At 44.1% G+C, this 21,629-nt stretch overlaps 1 protein-coding gene across 1 annotated transcript in view; it reads left to right on the top strand.

Moving 5' to 3' along the window:
- Positions 1-21,629, top strand: part of grin2da (glutamate receptor, ionotropic, N-methyl D-aspartate 2D, a) — a 175,058-nt gene that overhangs the window by 62,217 nt on the left and 91,212 nt on the right. Inside the window, exons 3-5 of the mRNA XM_046417378.1 lie at positions 17,820-18,436; positions 19,305-19,374; positions 20,438-20,575. Coding sequence (XP_046273334.1) covers positions 19,363-19,374; positions 20,438-20,575 — 150 coding nt within the window. The 5' untranslated portion in view covers positions 17,820-18,436; positions 19,305-19,362. The remainder of the gene's footprint in view (positions 1-17,819; positions 18,437-19,304; positions 19,375-20,437; positions 20,576-21,629) is intronic.

Genomic DNA, 21,629 nt, shown 5'->3' with positions numbered 1-21,629 from the left:
GCAGTTTGGCCGTTTTGGTTCATCCCCATGTCTGCAGCCACAAGTTTAGTTTACATTGTTTGTTTTTCAAACATTTATCATTTATACAAGCTCCATGGATTTAGTTTTGGATTAAAGTGAAAGGTGTGCGCTCCAGGAATCTGACATGACAAATGACTGCTGAATTGCCGAATTTATATTATTTTTATCGACAGTCACAAAGTGAAGAATGAGGTGACAAAGCACAATCACATTGTCAGTAAAGAGGTCTAACAGAAGATCATTTTCATGTGAGAGAGCTGCGCTGCTGTGGAGAGGGAAGAGGGGCCGTGGTTTGTCGCCCACAGTGCTGTGGAGAGGGAAGAGGGGCCGTGGTTTGTCGGCCCCAGTGCTGTGGAGAGGGAAGAGGGGCCGTGGTTTGTCGGCCCCAGTGCTGTGGAGAGGGAAGAGGGGTCGTGGTTTGTCGGCCACAGTGCTGTGAGGGAAGAGGGGCCGTGGTTTGTCGCCCACAGTGCTGTGGAGAGGGAAGAGGGGTCGTGGTTTGTCGGCCACAGTGCTGTGAGGGAAGAGGGGCCGTGGTTTGTCGCCCACAGTGCTGTGAGGGAAGAGGGGCCGTGCTTTGTCGGCCCCAGTGCTGTGGAGAGGGAAGAGGGGCCGTGGTTTGTTGCCCACAGTGCTGTGGAGAGGGAAGAGGGGCCGTGGTTTGTTGCCCACAGTGCTGTGGAGAGGGAAGAGGGGCCGTGGTTTGTCGCCCACAGTGCTGTGGAGAGGGAAGAGGGGCCGTGGTTTGTTGCCCACAGTGCTGCAGGTCGCTCTCTTCACCTCATGCACAAAGCCAAGTCCGTGAGAAAATGTTTCTTCCCAGTTTGGAGTGCAGGAAGCCGAGTGGGACGCAGCAGAGCCCTGACCTGAACCCCATCCCACACGTCTGGGACCGATCTAAGATGCAGACTTCAAGCCAGATCTTCTCTCGACCGACATCGGTGGACGCCTTCACCACTGCCCTTAAGCCAGAATGGGTGCAGGCCGTTGTGGCAGCAGATTAATGCTCATGGTTTTGGAAAAAGATGTTCTAAAATTACACATGGGCGTGATGTTCTGGTACTTTGTTCCAGTGTCATAGACAGAATGGTTTAGTTTATACAAAAGGCTGTGGTGGAGTTATGTTATAAAACTCTTTAATGCTCGCTTCTTCTGCTAGCTTGTTTGTTCTTCTGCAGAGCTGCTCTCAGGCAAACAAAGTACCCCCATTTAAATCCAGTTAAGGAGATTTAAGCCTGATTCACATGTTATGATGGGAAATGGGCGGTAAATGCAGGGCTGCAGTCTTTGAGGTCACAGGTTAGACAGTGGCAGCAGTTAATTATGTCCTTAACAAGTGCAGTAAGTCATGTGTGTGTGTGTGTGTGTGTGTGAGTGTGTGAGTGTGTGCGTGTGAATGCGTGTTTGCAGTGCAGCTCCTGACCCGTGAATAGCAGCCCCGTGGGGCCTGCAGCTCCTCGTTCCAAGCAAAGCACAAGAAGCATTAAAGTCACGAGTGCAGATCATGCACACGGGAGTGACTGCAGGCACAGATCTCAACTCTCAGAGATACTCAACCCGCAGCTTCGTGCACAAACTTCTCAGCCACACAAACACAAACACCAGCCCGCGAGCAAGCGCACTCACATGCACAGTGTGTCATCGTGCCAGCAAGTCAGGGGGAAACCTCACAGTAAAAGCGCGATGGATAGCAGTTGACAGCCAGCAGGAGACGAGTAACTGTTGGCTGTTTGTGTTTGGGGGGGCAGAGCGGCAGGGTAGGTAGAAGGTGGAATGAATCAGCATGTGTGGTAGGCTGGCAAATTGGAAAGGAAGGTCATAGATCCACAGTTGATTTCCACTGCTGACATTGCTTTAAAGGACACATTAAATGCATTCCAGGAGCAATGAAGCGATAAAAGGGTTTTTTCTCAAACTGCCTCGACCGCCTCTACCTGAGTTTGTTTTAGGCCTTTTTATCTTCCCATCTCAAAGGAGTGGAGACCTAAAATTTCATTTCCATTAAGCTTCATTTTCTCTTGTGTCAGTTCATGCTGTGAGCAACCTGTGATGGCAAACAAAGTGGAAATTAGTTCTTCTCAGTGTTTGGGATTAAACGTGTGATTCATGATGCTGTGACATTATTGCTTATGAGTGTCTTCAGTTCAGCCTCGGGTTTTCAGGAGGTTTGCTAACTATTCTGTTCAGTTCACTGCGAAGCGAGGTTCACATAAACTCAAAGTCTGTCAGCCTGTGACAATCAATAAAGGTTCTTTTCATGTTGAAATGGGGTGCCAGTCATGTTTAATTCAGAGCTCTGTATGATATTTCAAGTTCCCTGTAGAGGAGCAAAGCCTTGTCGCTCGGCTTTGAAGCTGACCACCAGAGAGCGACTTGATGTCATCTGTCGGGGGGCTCACTGAAGCCACATGGACGGCTCATGTTAGCCCAGTGTCCTACTAAAACCCTTTATGTCGGAATTTCCAGCATTTTGGCAGGTTCATCTATCACACTTTCATCAGCCTAAGGGATGTTGCCGTATTGATTAGCTGACCCACTTCCTTTTTTGAGCCAACAGGAAAAAGCAGAAAACTTTGCAGCAGCCGCTGCCATGCAGAAGGGCCTCACTAAGGTTGATGATATGTGAAAACCATGAAAACCAAGGACAACAACTAGTCTTTCAAAGTTAGGACATTTTTTCCTTCTATCAGTCTATGAATCACTGAGTTATTTATTTATTTGGTTTCTGGAGGCTCGCATCAGCCTTCGCAGACACAGACTTTCTTTATCAACTACCCTGATTGGCTGGCAGTATTGATGGCCCCACCCCCTTTCTGTGACACATACACACTGATCAGCCGCAACAAATTTAAATTCACCTGCTTAATATTTTGCTGGTCTCTCTTGTGCTGCCCAAAGAGAGACAGAGGACCTCTGGGGGGATTTTTTCACCGACATCTGAACGTTGGATCTTTTGCGTCCTGTGCATTGCGGTGGGTTGGATTCGGCTTATTCAGGTCCATCCCACAGATTCTGGGTCAGGTTGGGATCTGAGGAGTCTGCAGGCCGTTGTTTTGGTCCTTGAGACATTCCTGAGCTGTTTTTGAAACGTGACGGGGAACATAGTCCAGCTGGGGGGAAGCTGCTGCTGACAGGAAGAGCGGTTGCCATGGGGGGAGCAACCCCATGGCAACCGCTCAATATGTCAACCTTATACTCTTAATCTGCACCTCAGTCTGGAATGCTGATGAGCGAACTGCAATAAAATGAAACAAGCTTTTACGCTATTGTCTCATAATCAGGCTATTTAGACATTTTCTTCATTATTAAGAGCAGTTCCAGTGAGAATTATCTTTACCTCCCTGTCCATGGGAATGTTTGTTTCAAGAATTTCCCTCCAGGGATAAATAAAGGAATTCTGATTCTGATGACGTGAGGTGATTGGTAAGTTGCATGAATTTGTCCATGGCACCAAAACATCCAGGACCTCCACTGTCAACAAGAATTCTCTGTGGCCACAGTGTATACAAAGATTACAAAGACAGTTGTGCTTTTTGTTTTTCATTATTTGCAAGCATGCAGGGCCAAAAGAATTGTTGTGCAGTAAACAGAAAGGCCACAGAGTGAAATATTTGTGAAGTCCTTTGAGAAACTGTTGTTATCACACATTAAATCCATCATCCCAGCAGACCTGCATAAACAGCAGTTTGCATTCAGAGCAAACTGTTCCACAGAGGATGCCATCACTACAGAACTCCACGCAGCCCTGACACATCTGGAGAACCCAACAGCTACGTGAGAATGCTCCTCGTGGACTTCAGCAAGCTGAACACCTTGGGCCTTGGCTCCTCACTGTGTGCATGGATCATGGACCAGCAAACAAACAGACCACAACAGGTGGCCCCCACATCTCCTCCACTCTCATCCTGAACACAGGAACCCCGCAGGGCTGGGTGTTGAGTCCAATCCTCTTCCAATCCTCTTTACGTTGTTCACCCATGACTGCACCCGCATCCACTCTTCCAACGCCATAATAAAGTTTGCTGGCGACACATCAGCAGTGGGGATTAGTCTCAGACAATGATGAGACACCATACAGACATGAGCTGAAATGTGTGACTGAGTGGTGTGAGGACACTAACACCTGCAAGACAAAGGAGGTGATCGCTGACTTCCGAAGAGCAATGAGACCAGAACGCCTCCCCGACCACATGAATGGAGATGAAGTGGAACTTGTGGAGAGCATAAAGTTCCTTGGAGTCAATGTGTCGAATCAGCTTTCATCACCTCAAGCCTGGTTAAGAAAGCACAACACAGACTTTACTTCCAAAGCAAGCTGAAAAAGGCCCAACTCCCTCAGAGACTGATGCTCGGCTTCTACAGAAGCACCATCGAGAGCATCCTTACCAGCTGCATCACTGTGTGGTACACCAGCTGCACAGCTGCTGAACTGAAGGACCTGCACCGAGTGGGGAAGAGCGAGGAGCGGCGTTTACCTTCATCACACCCCTCCTACCTGTCCAGACACACAACTGATCCCACGATCTGTGGACATAACACACGCAAACATCATGTGAAACACCCACAGAGAGCCTGTAGATGCACAATGTGCTGAACTACGTCAGCTGCTATACGAGTACACAAAGTGAAAACGATTTGCGCACACCAAAGTGATTTTGACTTCTTATATTTGTACCTTGCACCTGCAAATCTTTTTAAATTTTATAATTTCGCTGGTACAGTGACTCTCCTTTATGCTGTTTTTCTGTATTCTGTTTTTATTTTTTCACATCTACAGTTAAAAAATTGTGTCTGTATCTTGTTTGAAGAGAAGCCACACAGAATTTCATTGTTCTTGTAGTATAATGTATAATAATAAAGTATAATAAAGCTTATTCTGGTTCTGATTTCCACATCTGCATGAGGTGCTGCTGGCCCTCCGTGACTGCAGCTTGGTGAAGAAAAGCGGCTACGGTGTGAAAACTGCTCGAATGTATTTTTACAGAAATAGATGTGCTGCGTAGACTTTCTCCGATGAGCTAATGTCTCCAAAAGTCTCCACTTGTTTGCTGCCTAATGTACAGTGAGACACACGATTCCTTACAGAATAATCACAAGGTTACCAGCTTATGATAAGAGATACTCTGCCACAGTTTTGTTTGAAAATTGCTTCTCAACAATGTTTTTGCCAGGCATAGAATGCCCCTCCCCCCACACACACGCACACACACACACACACACACACACACATCACCTCCCATCATGGCCGACAGCTGTGCGAGCCCTTTAATATCTGCCTGAATAATGCAGCCACGTTTCACAAACCGGGAGCCGTTCCTCGGCTCATTCCCAGCCTCTCCGTCTGCCGCAGCCTGAGCAAGAGATATCAGGAATAATTCCCCCCTCCCCTTCACCTTAATATCTCTTTTCTCCCCTTTTCCTCTCTGCCCTCCATTTCCTGTATCTCACTCCTCTCCCTCCTGCTGCTCCCCTCATTATACGGTGCTCTTACTTTAGTTTATTACTCCGCTGTCTCTCTTTCTTTCTGGCTCTTGGGCTCACTCTTTCTCTCCACAAAAATGCGTAAATGAAAATGCAGCCATGCGTACATGTCATTGTACTGATTTCCTCTCTCAGTCACCCTCCTTGCTGTCAGGTGCAGGATATATTAGCCACATTTTGGTATACTTCCAGCAAAGCTACAGACCACTTTCCCTCTGTTGAGCTTAGATATCTTCATTGCTGAAATGCACAGTTTTCATCACCTTAATCCCCTGCCCCATCTGCTTCCTCACTCTTCAGACCCCTCACAGACAGACAGGGTTGGAGGGATACGGAAATGAAATTAGAGGCAGTAGAGTCTGAGAGGACGGTGGCAGAGAGAGGTAGCGTTACGTCAGAAAGTCTGGCTTTGGGAAAGAGAGCGACAGCTATGGACTGTCTGCTCGTAGAAAACAGCAGCTCGGTCAGCGTGTCTGAGCTTCAGCCTGTGACCTTCAACTCACCCCCTCAGTTTTGCATGTGCAAGTCTCAAAGTCTCAGCCATAATCAAAATGCTAACTTCTGCTAACACTTTCAAAATAAGACTTGCTGAGAACCATTTCACACGACTATCAGCGTCGTGAATACGGTTGGTTAAGTTTAGGCAGCAAAACTTTTTGTCAGGTTAGGGTTAGGAAAAGATCACGGTTTGGCTTGAGTACGTCAGTTACGCAAGTTCACTTAAAGAACTTGCATGACGAATCTTACATAATGAAACTAGAAGTTTCATTGGCTGCTGTGGAATGAGACGAACAAGCAGCTTCTTTCCTCAGGCTGTGAGACTCCTCATCCTCCACGCTCCACCAAACTGTAGTCTTCTAGTTTTATGTGTTGCATTAAAGAACAAACTGAAAATTGAATGAATTACATGAAATTATTAGCAATGTCGGTTTGATCTGTTATGTTCAGGACCAGTTACCTTGAAACCAGTTTAATGATCTGATGTACGAAGTGACTGACAGGATTATTTTTCTTGTATGAGACCACAATAAGATTTAAACCTTCCTTAGATTAGGATAATGTAGAGCGGAATCGCCCTTTTGCAGTGTGAAGCTAATTTCTGGAGGACTTTCTGAGAATTTGCAGTTACATGTGTGTGTGTGTGTGTGTGTATGTGTGTGTGTGTGTGCTGTTTAGTAAAAAAAATGTGTGTATTTCGGTGCCTTGGCTTGCATTTGTGCAAGCCTGAGGGAAGAAGTGGGGAGGAGGAGAAGGAGGAGGGGGGGTTAATTAAAGAGAGTGAACGGAATGAGGGAGTGCGTAACGGAGGGTAGTGAAGGCAAGAGAGAGGAAAGATGGAGTGTGTAAGTGTGTGTGTGTTTGTGTGTGAGATACATTTGGCGAGCTCAGTGACTTGAGGATGATACATTGACTTGCGCTGTTTACATCTCCTTACGTTGCTGTACGCCCAGTCAAGGCCTCTGTTGGCTCACTTCCTGGCCCATATTTCATTCACACACTGAGATTGATGTACACACACACACACACACACACACACACGTCTGAAAAACTAAATGCACAACAATCCTTGTAAGTTATCTGTTAAGTGACAAGAGCATAGATACTAAAATGATCCACCTGCCTCTGGTGGAGGATTCACATCACTTTCATTATCCAGTGACCGACCTTTAGGTGAAGTAGTCAGTGGTCATTTTCATCACATGGTCTGTAAAAAAAAATAAAAAATAAAAAATCTAGCGTCATTGGTTTCTCCATGGCAGCCATTTTGACTTGTGAGAGCAAGAAAAGCACAATTGAAGATCTCTTGTTATGTTGTGGTCAGACATGAAAAGCTGGCTGCCAAACTGCATCTTAATGCAAGGCAGCCTTGATCAGTAGCATCAACTATACACACGCTTTCCTTCTCTGACAGAATACTCAACTTGCATACACTATGTAGACAGAAGTATTGGGACAGCTGCCCATCACACCAACAGGGACTTTAATGACGTCTCATTGTAAACACACAGACAGCTTTGCAGCTCTAACAGCTTCCACTCTTCTGTGAAGGCTTTCCACAACATGTTGGAGTGTTTCTGTGGGAATTTGTGCCCATTCATGCAGTAGAGCATTTGTGAGGTCATCCCACACCTGAATTCAATAATAAAGAGGCCTGTCCCAGTGCCTGTATGGACCCATTGAGCTGACATCAAAGGGAGCTTCAGAAAATCTGAGCAGTAAGAAATAATCTCTCATTGACAAACAGGTACGACTGTGGGAACAATATCCAGGTCTGAAACACATGATGGGTGTTCGGGGTGTTGACAGAGCAGTAATGAAGACAGCTACACTCGTGCACCTGTTTGAATACGACTGAATGCTGGTCAAGTGACTGAGACCCTGACAGGGAAAGAAAGATTGCTGATTTCTTGAAAGTTAGCCTAGATCTCATCTCACTTTGTCTCTCTCTCTCTCTCTCTCTCTCTCTCTCACACACACACACACACACACAGAAAAATCATTATTTGTAGAGAGTCTGTACAGTTAAGGGACCCAAAGCCCTCTGTGCTTGTTATGAAGCCAGGAGTCATTTGCAGCAAACGTATGGAGCAGGACTCACAGCAGGCTGCTGCATCTAATGATGCTTCGCAGGGTGGCTGCTGTGCACACTGCTGAGGACTTTCTGCATGCGTCTGTGTGTGTGTGGGTGTAATTGTGTGGCGTGTGTGTGTGTGTATGTTTTAGTGTGTCTCCACTATCACACACTGCCGCATACACTATGTTCATTTATCCACATCTTTGATATGTTATGTATGCATGCAGTGGTTTTTCTGTGGTATCTGTGTGTGTGTGTGTGTGTGTGTGTGTGTGTGTGTGTGTGTGTGTGTGTGTGTGTGCAGCTCTGTGTGGCTGCAGATTTATAGGCAGGCCTCCATGCTCTCCAATGATGTGGGACTGAGCCATGAATCAGCTCAGCCTGTAATGAATTCTGATGGCCCACAGGAGAGGAAGAGGAGGAGAGGGGAGGAAGATGAAGGAGGAGAGGAGGAGAGGAGGAGAGGAGGAGGAGAAAAAGAAGGGAGGTTAGAAAACTGAGGTTAAAAAGAAAAAGAGAGGCAAAGACAGGAAGGCAAACATGGAGACAAAGAGAGACGAAGGGAGGAAGGAAGCACATTGTGTGTTTGTGGGTTCATTGATTCATCGTGAAAAACACAACACGGTCCTTACATGCAGAGCTCTTTAAAGAGAAATACCGACGTTTACGTGCCTCGGCAAGCTGCACAGAAATTTTTGCTGTTAACGAAATCTAATTTATTTGTCCAAACAACAGAAAAAACACTGAATCAATACATCGTTAGGACTTAGAGGCAGAAATGGAACATAATATTCCTAATTATGTTTTCATTTGTGTATAATCACCTGAAAGCCAAGCTGCGTTTTCGTTACCTTAGAACGAGCCTTTTATATCTCCGGAGGCAGCGGGGGGTCGGCCATGTTGCACTGCCGTGTTTCTACAGTAACCCCGAAGGGACAAACTTGCGGCTCTCAGGGGGTCTTTGTCATTTTTCATGTTTTCAGTGACCACTGCAGGGGACGTTCAGACCAGAATCAGGCTGAGCAGGATACTCCAGATGTGTGCTTATTTTTGTTCTCAAAGCTTTTGAGATGAAGTCAAAGATGACCTTACAAAATGTTTACTTTATTTGCTGTGTTTATTTCACTACAGCCAGGATTTTAACCAAAGTGCTTCTGTTGTGTGAACATAACCAGAGAAGGAACCACAGTCCCTGGTGTCCTGTGCGTTATACGCAAACCATCAAACTCCACCTCCCTCACAGTGAGGATTTGCTCGTGGTTCCTCTTGCCACTCAGACGCACAACTGCAACACGCAGCAGCCAATCACATGTTGTTTCGTCTTGACGTCTGTTCGTCTGATTGACACAACACCTGGCGGATGAATTGCTGAGGAGCCGGGAAAGTGCAGTGCGGAGAGTGAAGTTGTGTGGACACGCTTCATAAAGTCTGAATGAACAAGCAAAGAGCTGCATGTTTAAGATTAACCAAGTAACAGCATCAACATGCACAGCTGTAATGTCATAAAGTCGAGTGCTCCACTTTCTCCACAGCAAAAACTATAAAAGCCATCACGAGTCGTCTGAGAAAAGCAGGCAGGACACAGTAAAGCTAATTCACTTCATTGCAGCACTCAGGGGGAGGAGGAAAGCAGGCTGTAGTGCCAGCATGAGAGCAGCAACTTCCAGAAAAAAACATTAAAAAAAAGAAAAAGCTACAGTAACATGAAACTCCTGGGCACCATCAGTGGATGTAATTAGTACGCAGGGGAGCGGCCGCGCTCGCGCTGCCCTCCCGAGGACGTGTACTGTACTCGCCTTTGTGGGCAAGCTGACCTAAATTGATGTTGATTGATCACAGTGTAGACTCCCGACTGCTTCCCCCTTCACCCCCCCGCCTCATCTGTCCCGCGTTTAGAGAAATATCTCTGCTGCTGCATTTCTACACGTCTTCATCCCATTTGCTCCCTCTGTATCTGTTTATCTGTTACCCCCCCACCCCACCCTTTTTTCTTCTACATCCATAAACTGTCTCTGTTGCTGGGAGACTTCCCTTTACCCTCACAAATCACTACACTGCATATGCACGCACACGCCACATCGCACGCAGGAGCAGCGAAGAAGCGACCATGCACACGAGCACACTTGCACCTGTAAAGCTTTGTTTAGCCACAGCTGTTGTGCTGTTTAAACAGCGGATTTGAAGCGTTTAAATGTATGTGACTTGACAGTTTCTACAAAGGATTTGCTATTTGCTTTCACAGTTGCAGATGTTCCAAACACTCCAGGTCTGATGCATCTCCCCCCCACCACTCGCGTCTCAGGCAGCAGAATACTGATTGATGATCAATCATGCATTAGCAGCCTTCACACAAGCACAGAAAGAAAAAGAAAAAAATCCATCTCAGCAGCACTGCAACGTGCTAAAGTCACAATACGCTCCAGCATCCACCCCACAAGCAGCCGCGCTCACAGTGTTTCTTGTTCTCAGCCCTCCGGAGGGTGTTTGTGTGGGATGCGTTTTGTTTTTCCAACAACAGCTTCATTTGCATGCCGGTTTTGACAGATTCACTGCTACCACAGCTGTTCATTTCCATGCTGGTTTTGATTATGGCCTATTAAACGTCCAATCCAACAGCCCACATAAACCTCGTACCAATTTTCTGTGGTGGAAAGTAACGGAGTACATTTACTCAAGTACAACATAGTTTTCATACTTATGAGTATGTACAATATTTATACATACAATAGAGTTTTGCTCCACTACATTTTACAGCTAAAGTTACTAGTTTTACACAAAAATGATATGATTTGTTATTATGCTGCTAATTCACCCTGATGAATACAAAGCATCTTAAATTGGCTCCACATCTGCAAACTACAACACTGAAATGCTCTCACACGTATTTGTTAGTGATAATAACAGAATAACAGTGATATTTTAGAATAATATTACACTGTGAAAGAGCCATTCTGTGTAATATTACTGTAACTTTTGATCATTTGCACAGAGTTTGAATTCAGGACTTTTATAAGAGTGAAAGATCAGAGTAGTTCTTCCTTTGCTGCCAATTTTGAACTCCTCATTTATGCTTAATGAGCCCATCTCAGCCTTAAAGTGACTGCTGGTTAAAGAACCATTAAAATTTTACTTTTATAAAAAAAATTTTCAAGTCCGTTTATGACCAACATTTCAGCAATGAAGTTTTTGTAATAACAAATTTCATGTCATCATGTCCGCTTTCCACCGTGAAGTAAATGTGCACAAATCTTTCTCACCGAGTTCAGCTTTAGTGCTTCAGCTCTGACCTTCATGCTGTTGAATCGATGGAGCCAAAGCATCCGAAACAGAAGAAGCCATCATAGCATAGCTGCTGTGGGGCTCCACATTGTGTGTTCATCATATTTAACGTTTCTATCATATGAATCATGTCATGGTCAGTTACATGAATATGACTTTCTCACAGTGAGGATGAGGAGGGTGGCAGTGGTGAGAGACCCCTTTTCCAAAACCACAGATGGAGTATTTTTAACAAGATGTCGGGATATTTTGCAGCCGTCTTTGTGGCAGCAAAGCGTTTTTATTTCTGTACAGCCTGTCTTTGTAAGATAGAATAAAAGATAAGTATCCAAAAAGTAGATTTTCAAAAGAACTACTTGCATGTGCTGTTGGGGGTCAGTGCTAAATTACCTTAATTTTCTCCACTCAAAACTCGTCAAACCAGAACAAACCACCAACCAGTTGCTGTCAGTGTGATGGCGGGTTTCGGGCTGTGGAACAGCTAACAACAGGCTGCTAAAAGGGAGAAAATCTTTTCAGTAGTTCTGCTCTGCAGCATACGTTAGCTTTAATCGATACAGAGAAGATAATCTTGTCCTCTGAAAAGATAAGACGACATAAAACAAGATGGGATTTTAATGATGCTGATGGGAAAGTGGGTCACTGCTGCGGCACGATTCTGAAGAATATACAACAGCTAGAACATTTTTTAAGATTGGAGAAAAGATAATAAGAAACCTTTATCATCACTGATCAAAAAGACAACATCTGCCAAAAATATAACCAAAAATAAACTGAGCAAAGGTGAGTCTGCTGCAGAATTGATTGTCATTCCACTTTCTGCTCCTGTGTGTGATCTAAAAGGGCTTCCAACTCCAGGCAAACATTTAAATAATATCTGGACAGTCTTGGTTGCACCATTTTACCATGTCCTCCAAATGGACATCCAGCCACTGAAGGCTGAGGCCGTTCCAGTACCTCACCAGCTGTCTGGCTCTGCTGTTTGGCAGCCTGCAGCCCTTGGGCAGCTTCACATTCTCTTTGTATCCGAGGCTGATGAGTGTCAACAGCTTGAGCCTGCACAGACTGTACAGCCAAGGCCAACAACATGACTAATGGCTGTTGTTAAGGCTACGTAGCATAACAGGTATGATTCACATGCAGGCTTCCTGTGCACCCTTCAGCCTTCATTACATTTTCATCCATCGTGACTTTGACGCTGGTCACATGAAAACAGTAAAAAGATTTATTTATTTTTTTAGTGATCCAAAATAGCCAAAGCATCAAAGCGTCATCAGTCATTTAGGAAGCTATTTGAGGATTTGGGAGCACTACTGAGTCCTACATCAGAATCAAGGAAGGGAGCATTTCAGCACAAAAACCTTTTAACTTTAATGCTGCAACTTCTACCAACCTCCCAACATGCCTCTCCGTTTAAGCTTTAGGTGGCCAGCATACAAGTCTGCAATTCTGCAATTCTGCAATTGGCAAAATTCATACAAATTTAGGTAATCAAAAGTCCTACCGTATTCTTGCTACTGCATTTCTCAGTTAAAAAGGAGTCTGAATGAATGGTTGGAAACAATATTGTTTAAAATAGTATTGTATGCTGAAGCATTTGGGGCACCTTTAATTGGAACTTGAGGAGAACAGACCAAAAAAATCAGCCCCATACCAAAAGTACACAAAGGTAAGGAATGTAAATCCAAAACAGAAATGCATTAACCTGCAGCTACTTAATGAGTGCAGAAGTTGTTCCTTGCTGGCCGGCAGTCTGATGTCTGAACTTTCATGAGGTATTCAAGTGTGTTGTGGTGAGTGGGAGAAGAATCTTAAAAGTGCACGTTGTGTCAGCCTTGGTGCAATACCTCTGACAATCCAAAACTTAGACAGTCTGCCTAAAGTTCACAAAGCTGTCTAATGGTAAGCAGTGATCCATCCATCCATCCATCCATCCATCCATCCATATACCTCAACAGTTGCTGCAATGGGCAAACTGATGCTCCAGTTGCATCCAGTCTGAGCTAGAAGCCTGATACTGCTGTGCTTCTGGAATTTGTGGATGGCCTCTGAGCGTGTATGGACTCACAATGATGATAATCTGTGCAATACAAGTTTGTTAGACATGGAGGATCTCTGTTTACGCAGCAACCATGTGTTGTTTGGCTTCATTGAGAACCGTATGAGTTGATGAAAGAAAAATTCTAATCCACAGGGAGAAAGCAAAGCCAGTGTTATGCTGGAGTGGAGTATTTTGAAATGGCCGCAGAGAAGGAATACTGGGCACTTTGCGTCCTGTCTCCGCATCAGAAAAGCTTTGACATCCTTTAAATAGGTCAAGACTACAAGATGGAACATGCTGTTCTCTCCTTTTTTTCCAAGGCACTGGTTCAGTTGTTTGATCCCTTTGGGTTTGGCGACAGTAACACTAGAGGGGCCCCATGTGGAGTAGAAACATTTTATGTAGATTATCCTCATATTATTGTGCGCAAAAACAGTTGTTGGTGCAGTGACCTTTATGGACATTTACAACTGGAGAAGGTTTCTTTTTGTTGGCAGGCGCTTGGCACTGGAGGGGTAGACTTACTGAATGTGTCTAACACCTTGTTTTGTGCTCCTAATCATTGCAGCTCCTTCAGCAAACCATCATAACCTCACAGGGAACACTAAACTAAAGGAGTACGCAGCCATTAATGTATATTCTAAGCTGAGCTGCATTTGGGTCTTAGATTTTCTCTACAATGTACATGGACAATAAGCGCTGACTCACTTTCGCTTCTGTTATTTCATCCATTTGAGACCAACATACAGCTCTTTCTGAAGCTGTAATTTGTTTCCATGATCCCCTACAGTTCTCCCTTTTCCCTTGCTGACAGTATTGCACTAAAGTCAGGTTTTACCGTAGACAGAGATCCCAATTTGTCTCTCAGCAGTGAAAAAAGAGCCTTGTTATCATCACTCTATTTCCTCCAATTTCTAAGTTAAAGCTGAAAACAACAAAGAGGTTTTATTCCTTTTTGTCTGGAGGTTGATGAAAACTAGTCTAGGAAAGAGAAATGAAATGAAATCACAGGGAAATTATCAACACTAAACTTTTTGAAAGTATTGAATATATGAGACTGATGGTATTTGAAAGCATAAAAGGATCTGAGGGTGGAATTTTCTGCTAAAGATCCAACTGGGACCAGTACGCTCTCATTTCCTATCACTCAGAAAATCAGCTCTTTTACAAGTCAGTCCAATACTGTGCTGCAATGCAAGCTGCAGTAGAAAGTTCCTTCATAGGGAGTGAAAGATATGATGGACTGCTGCTGTACACTCCTCCCAGTGAGGGTTCTTAGGTGAGTAACCAACACTTTTGACTTCCAGATCTTTATACTGGTACTCTAAATGTATGCCAGTGTGATATGTTAGGGGCTCAAATATGCATTTTTTTTTTTTAACCTGTAGCCTCATAATAATACTTGTACCCGGATGATAGCAAGTCATCTCTACACTAAAATTGGTGAGTGAATGTGTTTTGGCCCTTTCTGTTATTCTGTCAAGTCAAGTGGTTTCTGTTAACTGTGCAAAAGCTTTCTAAATTAGATGTGTTTGCACAGTGGAAATAAAAAAAGAATAGATAAGAGATTCAGAGACAAAGAATGTCTTTGGGATAACTAATGGCAAGCTGCTCAGATAAAACATCTTGCAAAAACTTCAGAGCTATGCTGTGTATGTATTGTATTTAGGCAGTATTGTTGTCTTTTCTAACTCATAACGTGACACAACATCAGCCATTATTTGTGTGTGTGTGTGTGTGTGTGTGTGTTGAAGGATCCACTTTCACCAAGTGTGTTGCCACAACGTGTCTGTGATTCCACTGATCACTAGCAGACAAGACAAAATCACAAATGGAGCAAAGCTTGAGCAGAGCAGTGAAGTCTTGCTTGCATCAGCTGTTTTCATTCATGCCTTACAGTCAGCGTGTCTCTCCTGAGCTGCGTGGCTACCAGTTGGTGGGCAGCATCCAATCGAACATGCAGCTCAATAGCGAAGCCATTATGGTCTGATGTCCGCAACTTTTTGTCACCACGGCCTCCTCCACCGCCCCATCCTCCTCCTTCTGTTGCCTTAAGATATTGACGTTGCTCATTCAACTGAGATTCAAAAAACCTGCTTAGGATTATTTTTGTCTGATATTGCCATTGTGATATGATTTGTGACATTAGAGAGAATGATAAGTTTTATATCATCACAACAGATATTGGTATAGTTTACTCTTATGATACTCAGCCCTGGTTGATATGAGTTGTATGAAATGTACAAAGTGGTCTGAATATTAGAAGACTTGCTGCAGGAAGGCGTTTGTATCCCATTCAGCCTCTTGCACAGGCTTCCTCTGTAGAGCTGAACATCAACGTACACAGTGTGATCAAACTACTGTAACATTTAAAATGAGCGTGAAAACTCTCTCCGCTCCATCAACATCTTCTGCTGAAGTGCCCTAAAGCAAGATGCTTAACCCCGGACTGTTAGCAGTCAATATGTGTTTGTGTAAGAACTGGCCAACTCTCAGATGTGTGAAAGAACCCTTCAGGCTACTGCAGCTTCCAAAAACACTGATATGTTCTGGGTCAGGTTTGACTAACTTAACACGGGCTGGAAAGCTTGTTTTTGCTGACCTCCGGTGGTTTATGTTCTTACTGTGCTGAAGTGATGCGGGACTGCATCATGAAAGGTCAGTATACTTTGATATCATTGTGGTGATACCAAGTCACTTGAATCAAACAGTTCGATTTTTTATGTCCACAATTATGGTAGAAAATTTCAAAATTAAAAGACTTCATCATCAGCATACAGAATGGTTTAATATTGTTTTACACCTACTGCTGTGATGTAGTTACAAAACATTTATTTATTTATAAATCTGCCAGAATATTAATTTGCTTGAGTTAAGTTACATGACACTTGCTGTTCGCAGTAGCATGAGACTCACTGTTCAGATTCACATTGGCTGCTTTGTCTCTGTCGTACACAAACGCTCTGCATATGCAGGTCATTTTTGTACCCTCTGGCTTTCAAACACACACTGCATCTGTCCTCCCACTGCAGCTGAATCTACACTCCATCCATCTGCTTGCTTCTGCTCATATCCCTCTGTCACCTGCAGGACTTTTTCTACTTCTTCATTCTGCTTGTACTCATGGTTTATTCTCTGTAGTCCTGCTCTTGGCCGTTCCTTTGGGCCCATCCCCATGCTGGCATTCTGTGACTTCGGTCTGTGCTGGGCTGTGGGAAAAAGTTAAATTTGATATAAATGAAAACCACTCTTCTGAACCTTTTCTCTCCGAGGACGTGAGCTGACCTGCATACTGTGCTCTTTCCCTTTCTGCCGACTCTTTCAGCCAGAAACACTTGCTGTGTCTGAATTAATGTACAGTATGTATGAATTTTCAAGGTATATTTTTGTGCAGCTGAACAAAAGGTCTGGTTTAGATGAATCCCCAATCGCCTGGAAAGCAAAGGAGAGACTGCAGCCAGGGGAAGCATGTTCTATGAACAGTTACTACTATTTATTTATTTATTATTTATCGCTAAGACATTTCATGTGAAGTCCTGCTCCTTTCTGAGCAGGAAAATGAAAATATAGAAAATGTATTTTTTTAATCTTTGAGGTTAGTGTGAGCTCAGGAACATTTAGAAAATTCACTCCAATAAAACACCGATAACACTAGAGATTTATGTTTTCAGTTTTAATCCAGATCACAGAAGGAATTAAAATATGACCGTGTTCAGCTGTGTGAATGTGATCAGGGGGTTCCTGAAAAAGGAGGCTTCTTCTCAGTGAAACGTCCCTGAATGAACACATTTTTTCTTTTTCTTTTTTTCCAAAAAAAGGTCTTTCATGCAAAAATGTTCAAATCATATTGAAAGTTTTTAACAAAAATAAATAAAAATAAAAATGTCTACTCAAAAAAAAAAACTACTGACTCATTTTTTGTTTTCTGGAGTTTAATTTTAAGGTAAAACTGCAAGAATAAAAGCTGCTGCGCTCCTCATCAGGCTTCACACCCATCTTGTATTTACAATATCATTAATGTATTTCAGGTACTAATCTGCCCGATCCTCATAGACAACATCTTCATTGATAAACTCTGAAGTTTATTCTCTACACAACTTTTATTGTTGTCCTTTTTAATCCTAAATGTCAGCAGGATTTAGGAATGCAAGCAGATTTACAGACTTACAGGACGTCGGAGCAGCATCAGTAAATACAAGGATCAGTGGCTGCAGTGTGTGTCTTTTATTTGCGTTGTAAACTGGAGAGTCGTGCTTTATGATGCCACACAAATCACCTTACACACACACACACACACACACACAGTATGTATATCAGATACAAGTAACTGTTTGAAACTGCTATCACAGTTAGAGAAGAAGTAGGACAGCAGAGTGATGGCGCAGTTTTTAAATGATCCTGTCCTTTCTGTCTCCTCTCCAGGGTCTCCCGCCCTCATCAGGTGAAGCTCTGTGAGCCCCTCCCCTCCCTCCTCTCCCACAGACGTCACCCACTATCCCGAAATCCCACCTGGCCTCACCTGCCAAACCCCATCCGACAGCTGCCACTGGCCCTCCCTTTACCCCATGGTGGCCCCAAGGCCCGCCCTCTCACTGCTATTGGCTATCCTGGCCTGCACGGGGCCCGCACGCCCCTCGCCCCCCCTGCTGCTCCGGCCCCGGGAGAGAGAGAGGGACTCGGGTGGCGTCAACATCGCCGTGGTCCACTCGGGCTCCTCCCTACTCCCGGAGACGGCGGTGGTGGGAGGCGCGGGGGTCGGTGAGCCGGGTCCAGGGCTGGGTAACGGTCCAGGAGGAGGAGGGGGAGGAGGAGGAGGAGGAAAGGGACTAACGGATACAGCTTTGTTGGAAGGAGCAGCTGCAATGGCTTCGTTTTCCTCCTCCTCCTCCTCGTCATCCCTGTCGCTGGCTGCGCTCGTAGGGGAGACGGTGATGACGCCTTCGGGTCAGGCCAACGTTATCTACCTGGCTGTGAATGAGAGCAGCCCAGGTAGCCTGCTGCTGCAGCTGTGTGAGCTGCTGGCCACCACACCACTGCAGGTACACATGACATACACAGTCCATCTGGCCCATACCACACCCACGACCACCTATCTGACAATAATCAGCGATGTCAAAAATGCTTCTGTGCAGCATAACATCTCAAAAATATTCCAAACTCCAAAAGGTCAGGAATCATGTTTAAAACTCATTTGTTATGTACCTCAGTTTTGTGGTGTTGGTTCAGTACTTTGTTGGAAGAGCAGAGAAATGAAAAAATAACATAGTCACATAGATAAACATTCAAGAGCTCCATCATAAGACCTGTTGAGAATTCCTGAACAACTGCAGCTCGCGCTTATGAGTAAATGAGCCTACTTGTCAGCTGATTTATGATCTGAGCAAACAGATGAGTTTATGGTTTCAGTCCATAGTTTCAGGTCTTCTCCAATACAGCAAGGTGTCCATTTTGTACATTATCATCCCACTCAGAGGAAAATAGTCCATAGAGCAGGGTATGCTTTAGGACGTGATTACTTTGTGAAAGTGGCTACCATGATTAGTCTTTGGGTTCACAGTCAGATTTGCAGTGCAGATCCTCCACTGCTTCACTACCTTCAGGCTCCATAAAACCCAAGATGGCGACAGGCATGATGTATTTGGGTCCCAGGGCGCATTGAACTGAGGAAGCCACACTGAACTCAGTGTATTGCATGTTTGTGTTACATGAGGTTTGGGATCTTGTTAAGTTTGAAGCATACTGACCCCTTAAACATCAAAGTTTTCCAGAAATGCATTGCATGGTTTGCTGCTTTTTGTACATCCAGCTGTGTCGTACAGCAGTGACAAACTGTCCCGTCATTCGTTCATGCTCATTTTCATTGTGCAGTTTGTTCATCTTTTCACTCATTCAGTCATTCGTTTATAGTATAACACTTGTGGATGGGAGCAGATCTGAGCCTCAACACTGAGAGCTGCTTGTGATCATGCTGAGAGAGGTAATAAAATACAGCACTCTTCACTCATTCATTCATCCATTCATTCTGCTATGAATCCTACACATCTATCTGATCTGTGTCTATCAGCCTAATTCTCTTTTTGTTTTCATCTCTGAACAGCGGAAATGTCTTGTTATAAACATCTTAGATCGAGTATGATATGAAGTCTTTTAAGTAACACTTGCTATCTTATTTCCAGGTCCTGTCTGTGGCCTATTTGCATATCAAATGCTTCCCTGTGAAAATCGAGCTGTCAGCTACATTTAACTTCAATTTGCTCTCCTGAATCGCTACAGGAAAACAAGCGTTAAGTCATCAAGCCAGCCTCAAATCACTGTTGCTCCTCCTCGCATCATTACAGAAAGGGTTAGCAATTGCCATAACTCACGCGTTTATCCAGAATTTATTACCTCCATCAACATTTTTTTCTTGAAAGGTAATCACAACAAAACCCTGGCTGCCCAATCATTCACAGAAAACACGGCTCATTTGCAGCAGTAGTTCAACACGTTTCCGGCAGCCACGCCTGTTAGTAAGCCAATGTAGGAGCTGAGGTGGCCCATAAGCCAGGAGCTTATCTGTTGTTTCTGTGGTGTAAAGCAGCTTAAGCTTGTGCAGCTACAACACACACTCTTCTCCTGACAGGATGCCAGGCCACTGCAGGGACTTAACTCTGATCTTATCTCTGTCAACACTGATGGCCAATCAGAGCAACGCAAGATTCACGTTTTTAAAAGCCTCCCATAGTTCTTTCATTCCCTCATCAAACCTCTAAAAGTCTTCAGAAGGATTCTGTTTCCTCAGTAGTCCAGATATTTGTCAGCAGAGCAAGAAAAGAAAGTCTTTTCTAGAGCAGGAGCTGTGAATGCACATATTGTTCTAATGTATTTTGCTCCCTCATTCAGCCGTTAATTTATTCTCATGGCACATGAGAATAAAAGAAACGCAGCTTTGATGAATTAAAGTCTGATGAGAAGCTTATCTGCATCTCGCTGAGGCTGATGTAATGCCTTTTGTCTGATGTGCTGCTTTGCTTCACCGTGCGACCTGTTTTTACTCCCAGGGCTTGGTGTTCGAGGAGGAGAGACCGCCGCCGCCGAATCGCGCCCCTCTGGCCCCGATGCTCGAGTTCGTCTCCGCCCAGACGGGGGTTCCCGTGGTTGCCGTGGGGGGAGGGGCCAGCCTGGGACGAGAGCCACAGGTAAAAACAGATTTCCCAACGTTACATCATCAACCCTTTTAATTTAATTTGGACTTCAGACCTACCTGTGACTTAGAGGATGAGACACAGGCTGCACGAAATAATGAGTGAAGTGACTGAAGGTTTGCCTCTGGACCTCAACCTGCCTTTCTGAGGGGGGATTTTGAATTAGAATTAGAGATTACAAAGATTGTCTCAGTAGAGTTAAAAAATTGTGAACCTGTCCTTTAACTAAAAGGATTGCTGTGGTTCAGTTGTGGTCCATGTAGTCAGTCAAAACGAGATACACTGTGACACTGTGAATTAAATTTGTATTATACTATTAAATGACTAAAAACTACTGTTTTACTTCCATGTGAAAATTACATTTTTAACATGTTACGTTCAGAATTAATATGTAGAATACTGTATTTATATTTTGAATTTGAATCATAAATAATGAAGCATTCATTTCCCATTACAAAAAACAGAAAAATGATTGGAAAATTAAAGCATCATGAATGAATTTTTTTGGTTCCTTTCGGGAAACAAAACAAGCTGTGAACATATTTTAACATTAACATATTGTGGCTTTATGTGATCATTCTGTTAAGTGTTAAGTTAATATTCACTCTTCTTTTAGCTCTGTTTTGGTCTCATCTAACTGTTGAGGGACACATCTAGTGCTTCAGATTCTCCACTGTGTTCACCTGCTAGTTCACCTGCTAGTTCACCTGCTTACCTTGTCTGTCTACTGTTTGATGCAGGGCAGGAAGCATGCAGTGGTGTCATTAGAGCTACATTTTATGGACAAAAATATTAGGACATCTGACAATTACAACATCACATTCTAAATATGTTAATATGGAGTTGGTCCCCTCTTTGCAGCTCTAACAGCTTCCACTCTTCTGTGAAGGCTTTCCACAACATGTTGGAGTGTTTCTGTGGGAATTTGTGCCCATTCATGCAGTAGAGCATTTGTGAGGTCACACACTGATGTTGGACCAAAAGGCCTGGCTCACAATCTCCGTTCCAGTTCATCCCAAAGGTGTTGGATGGGGTTGAGGTCAGGGCT

The sequence above is a fragment of the Scatophagus argus genome, chromosome 17 (assembly GCF_020382885.2).
Source record: "Scatophagus argus isolate fScaArg1 chromosome 17, fScaArg1.pri, whole genome shotgun sequence".
Taxonomy (NCBI): domain Eukaryota; kingdom Metazoa; phylum Chordata; class Actinopteri; family Scatophagidae; genus Scatophagus; species Scatophagus argus.
The sequence above is the reverse complement of the archived record's forward strand: the minus strand, read 5'-3'. Positions and strand labels throughout refer to the sequence as shown.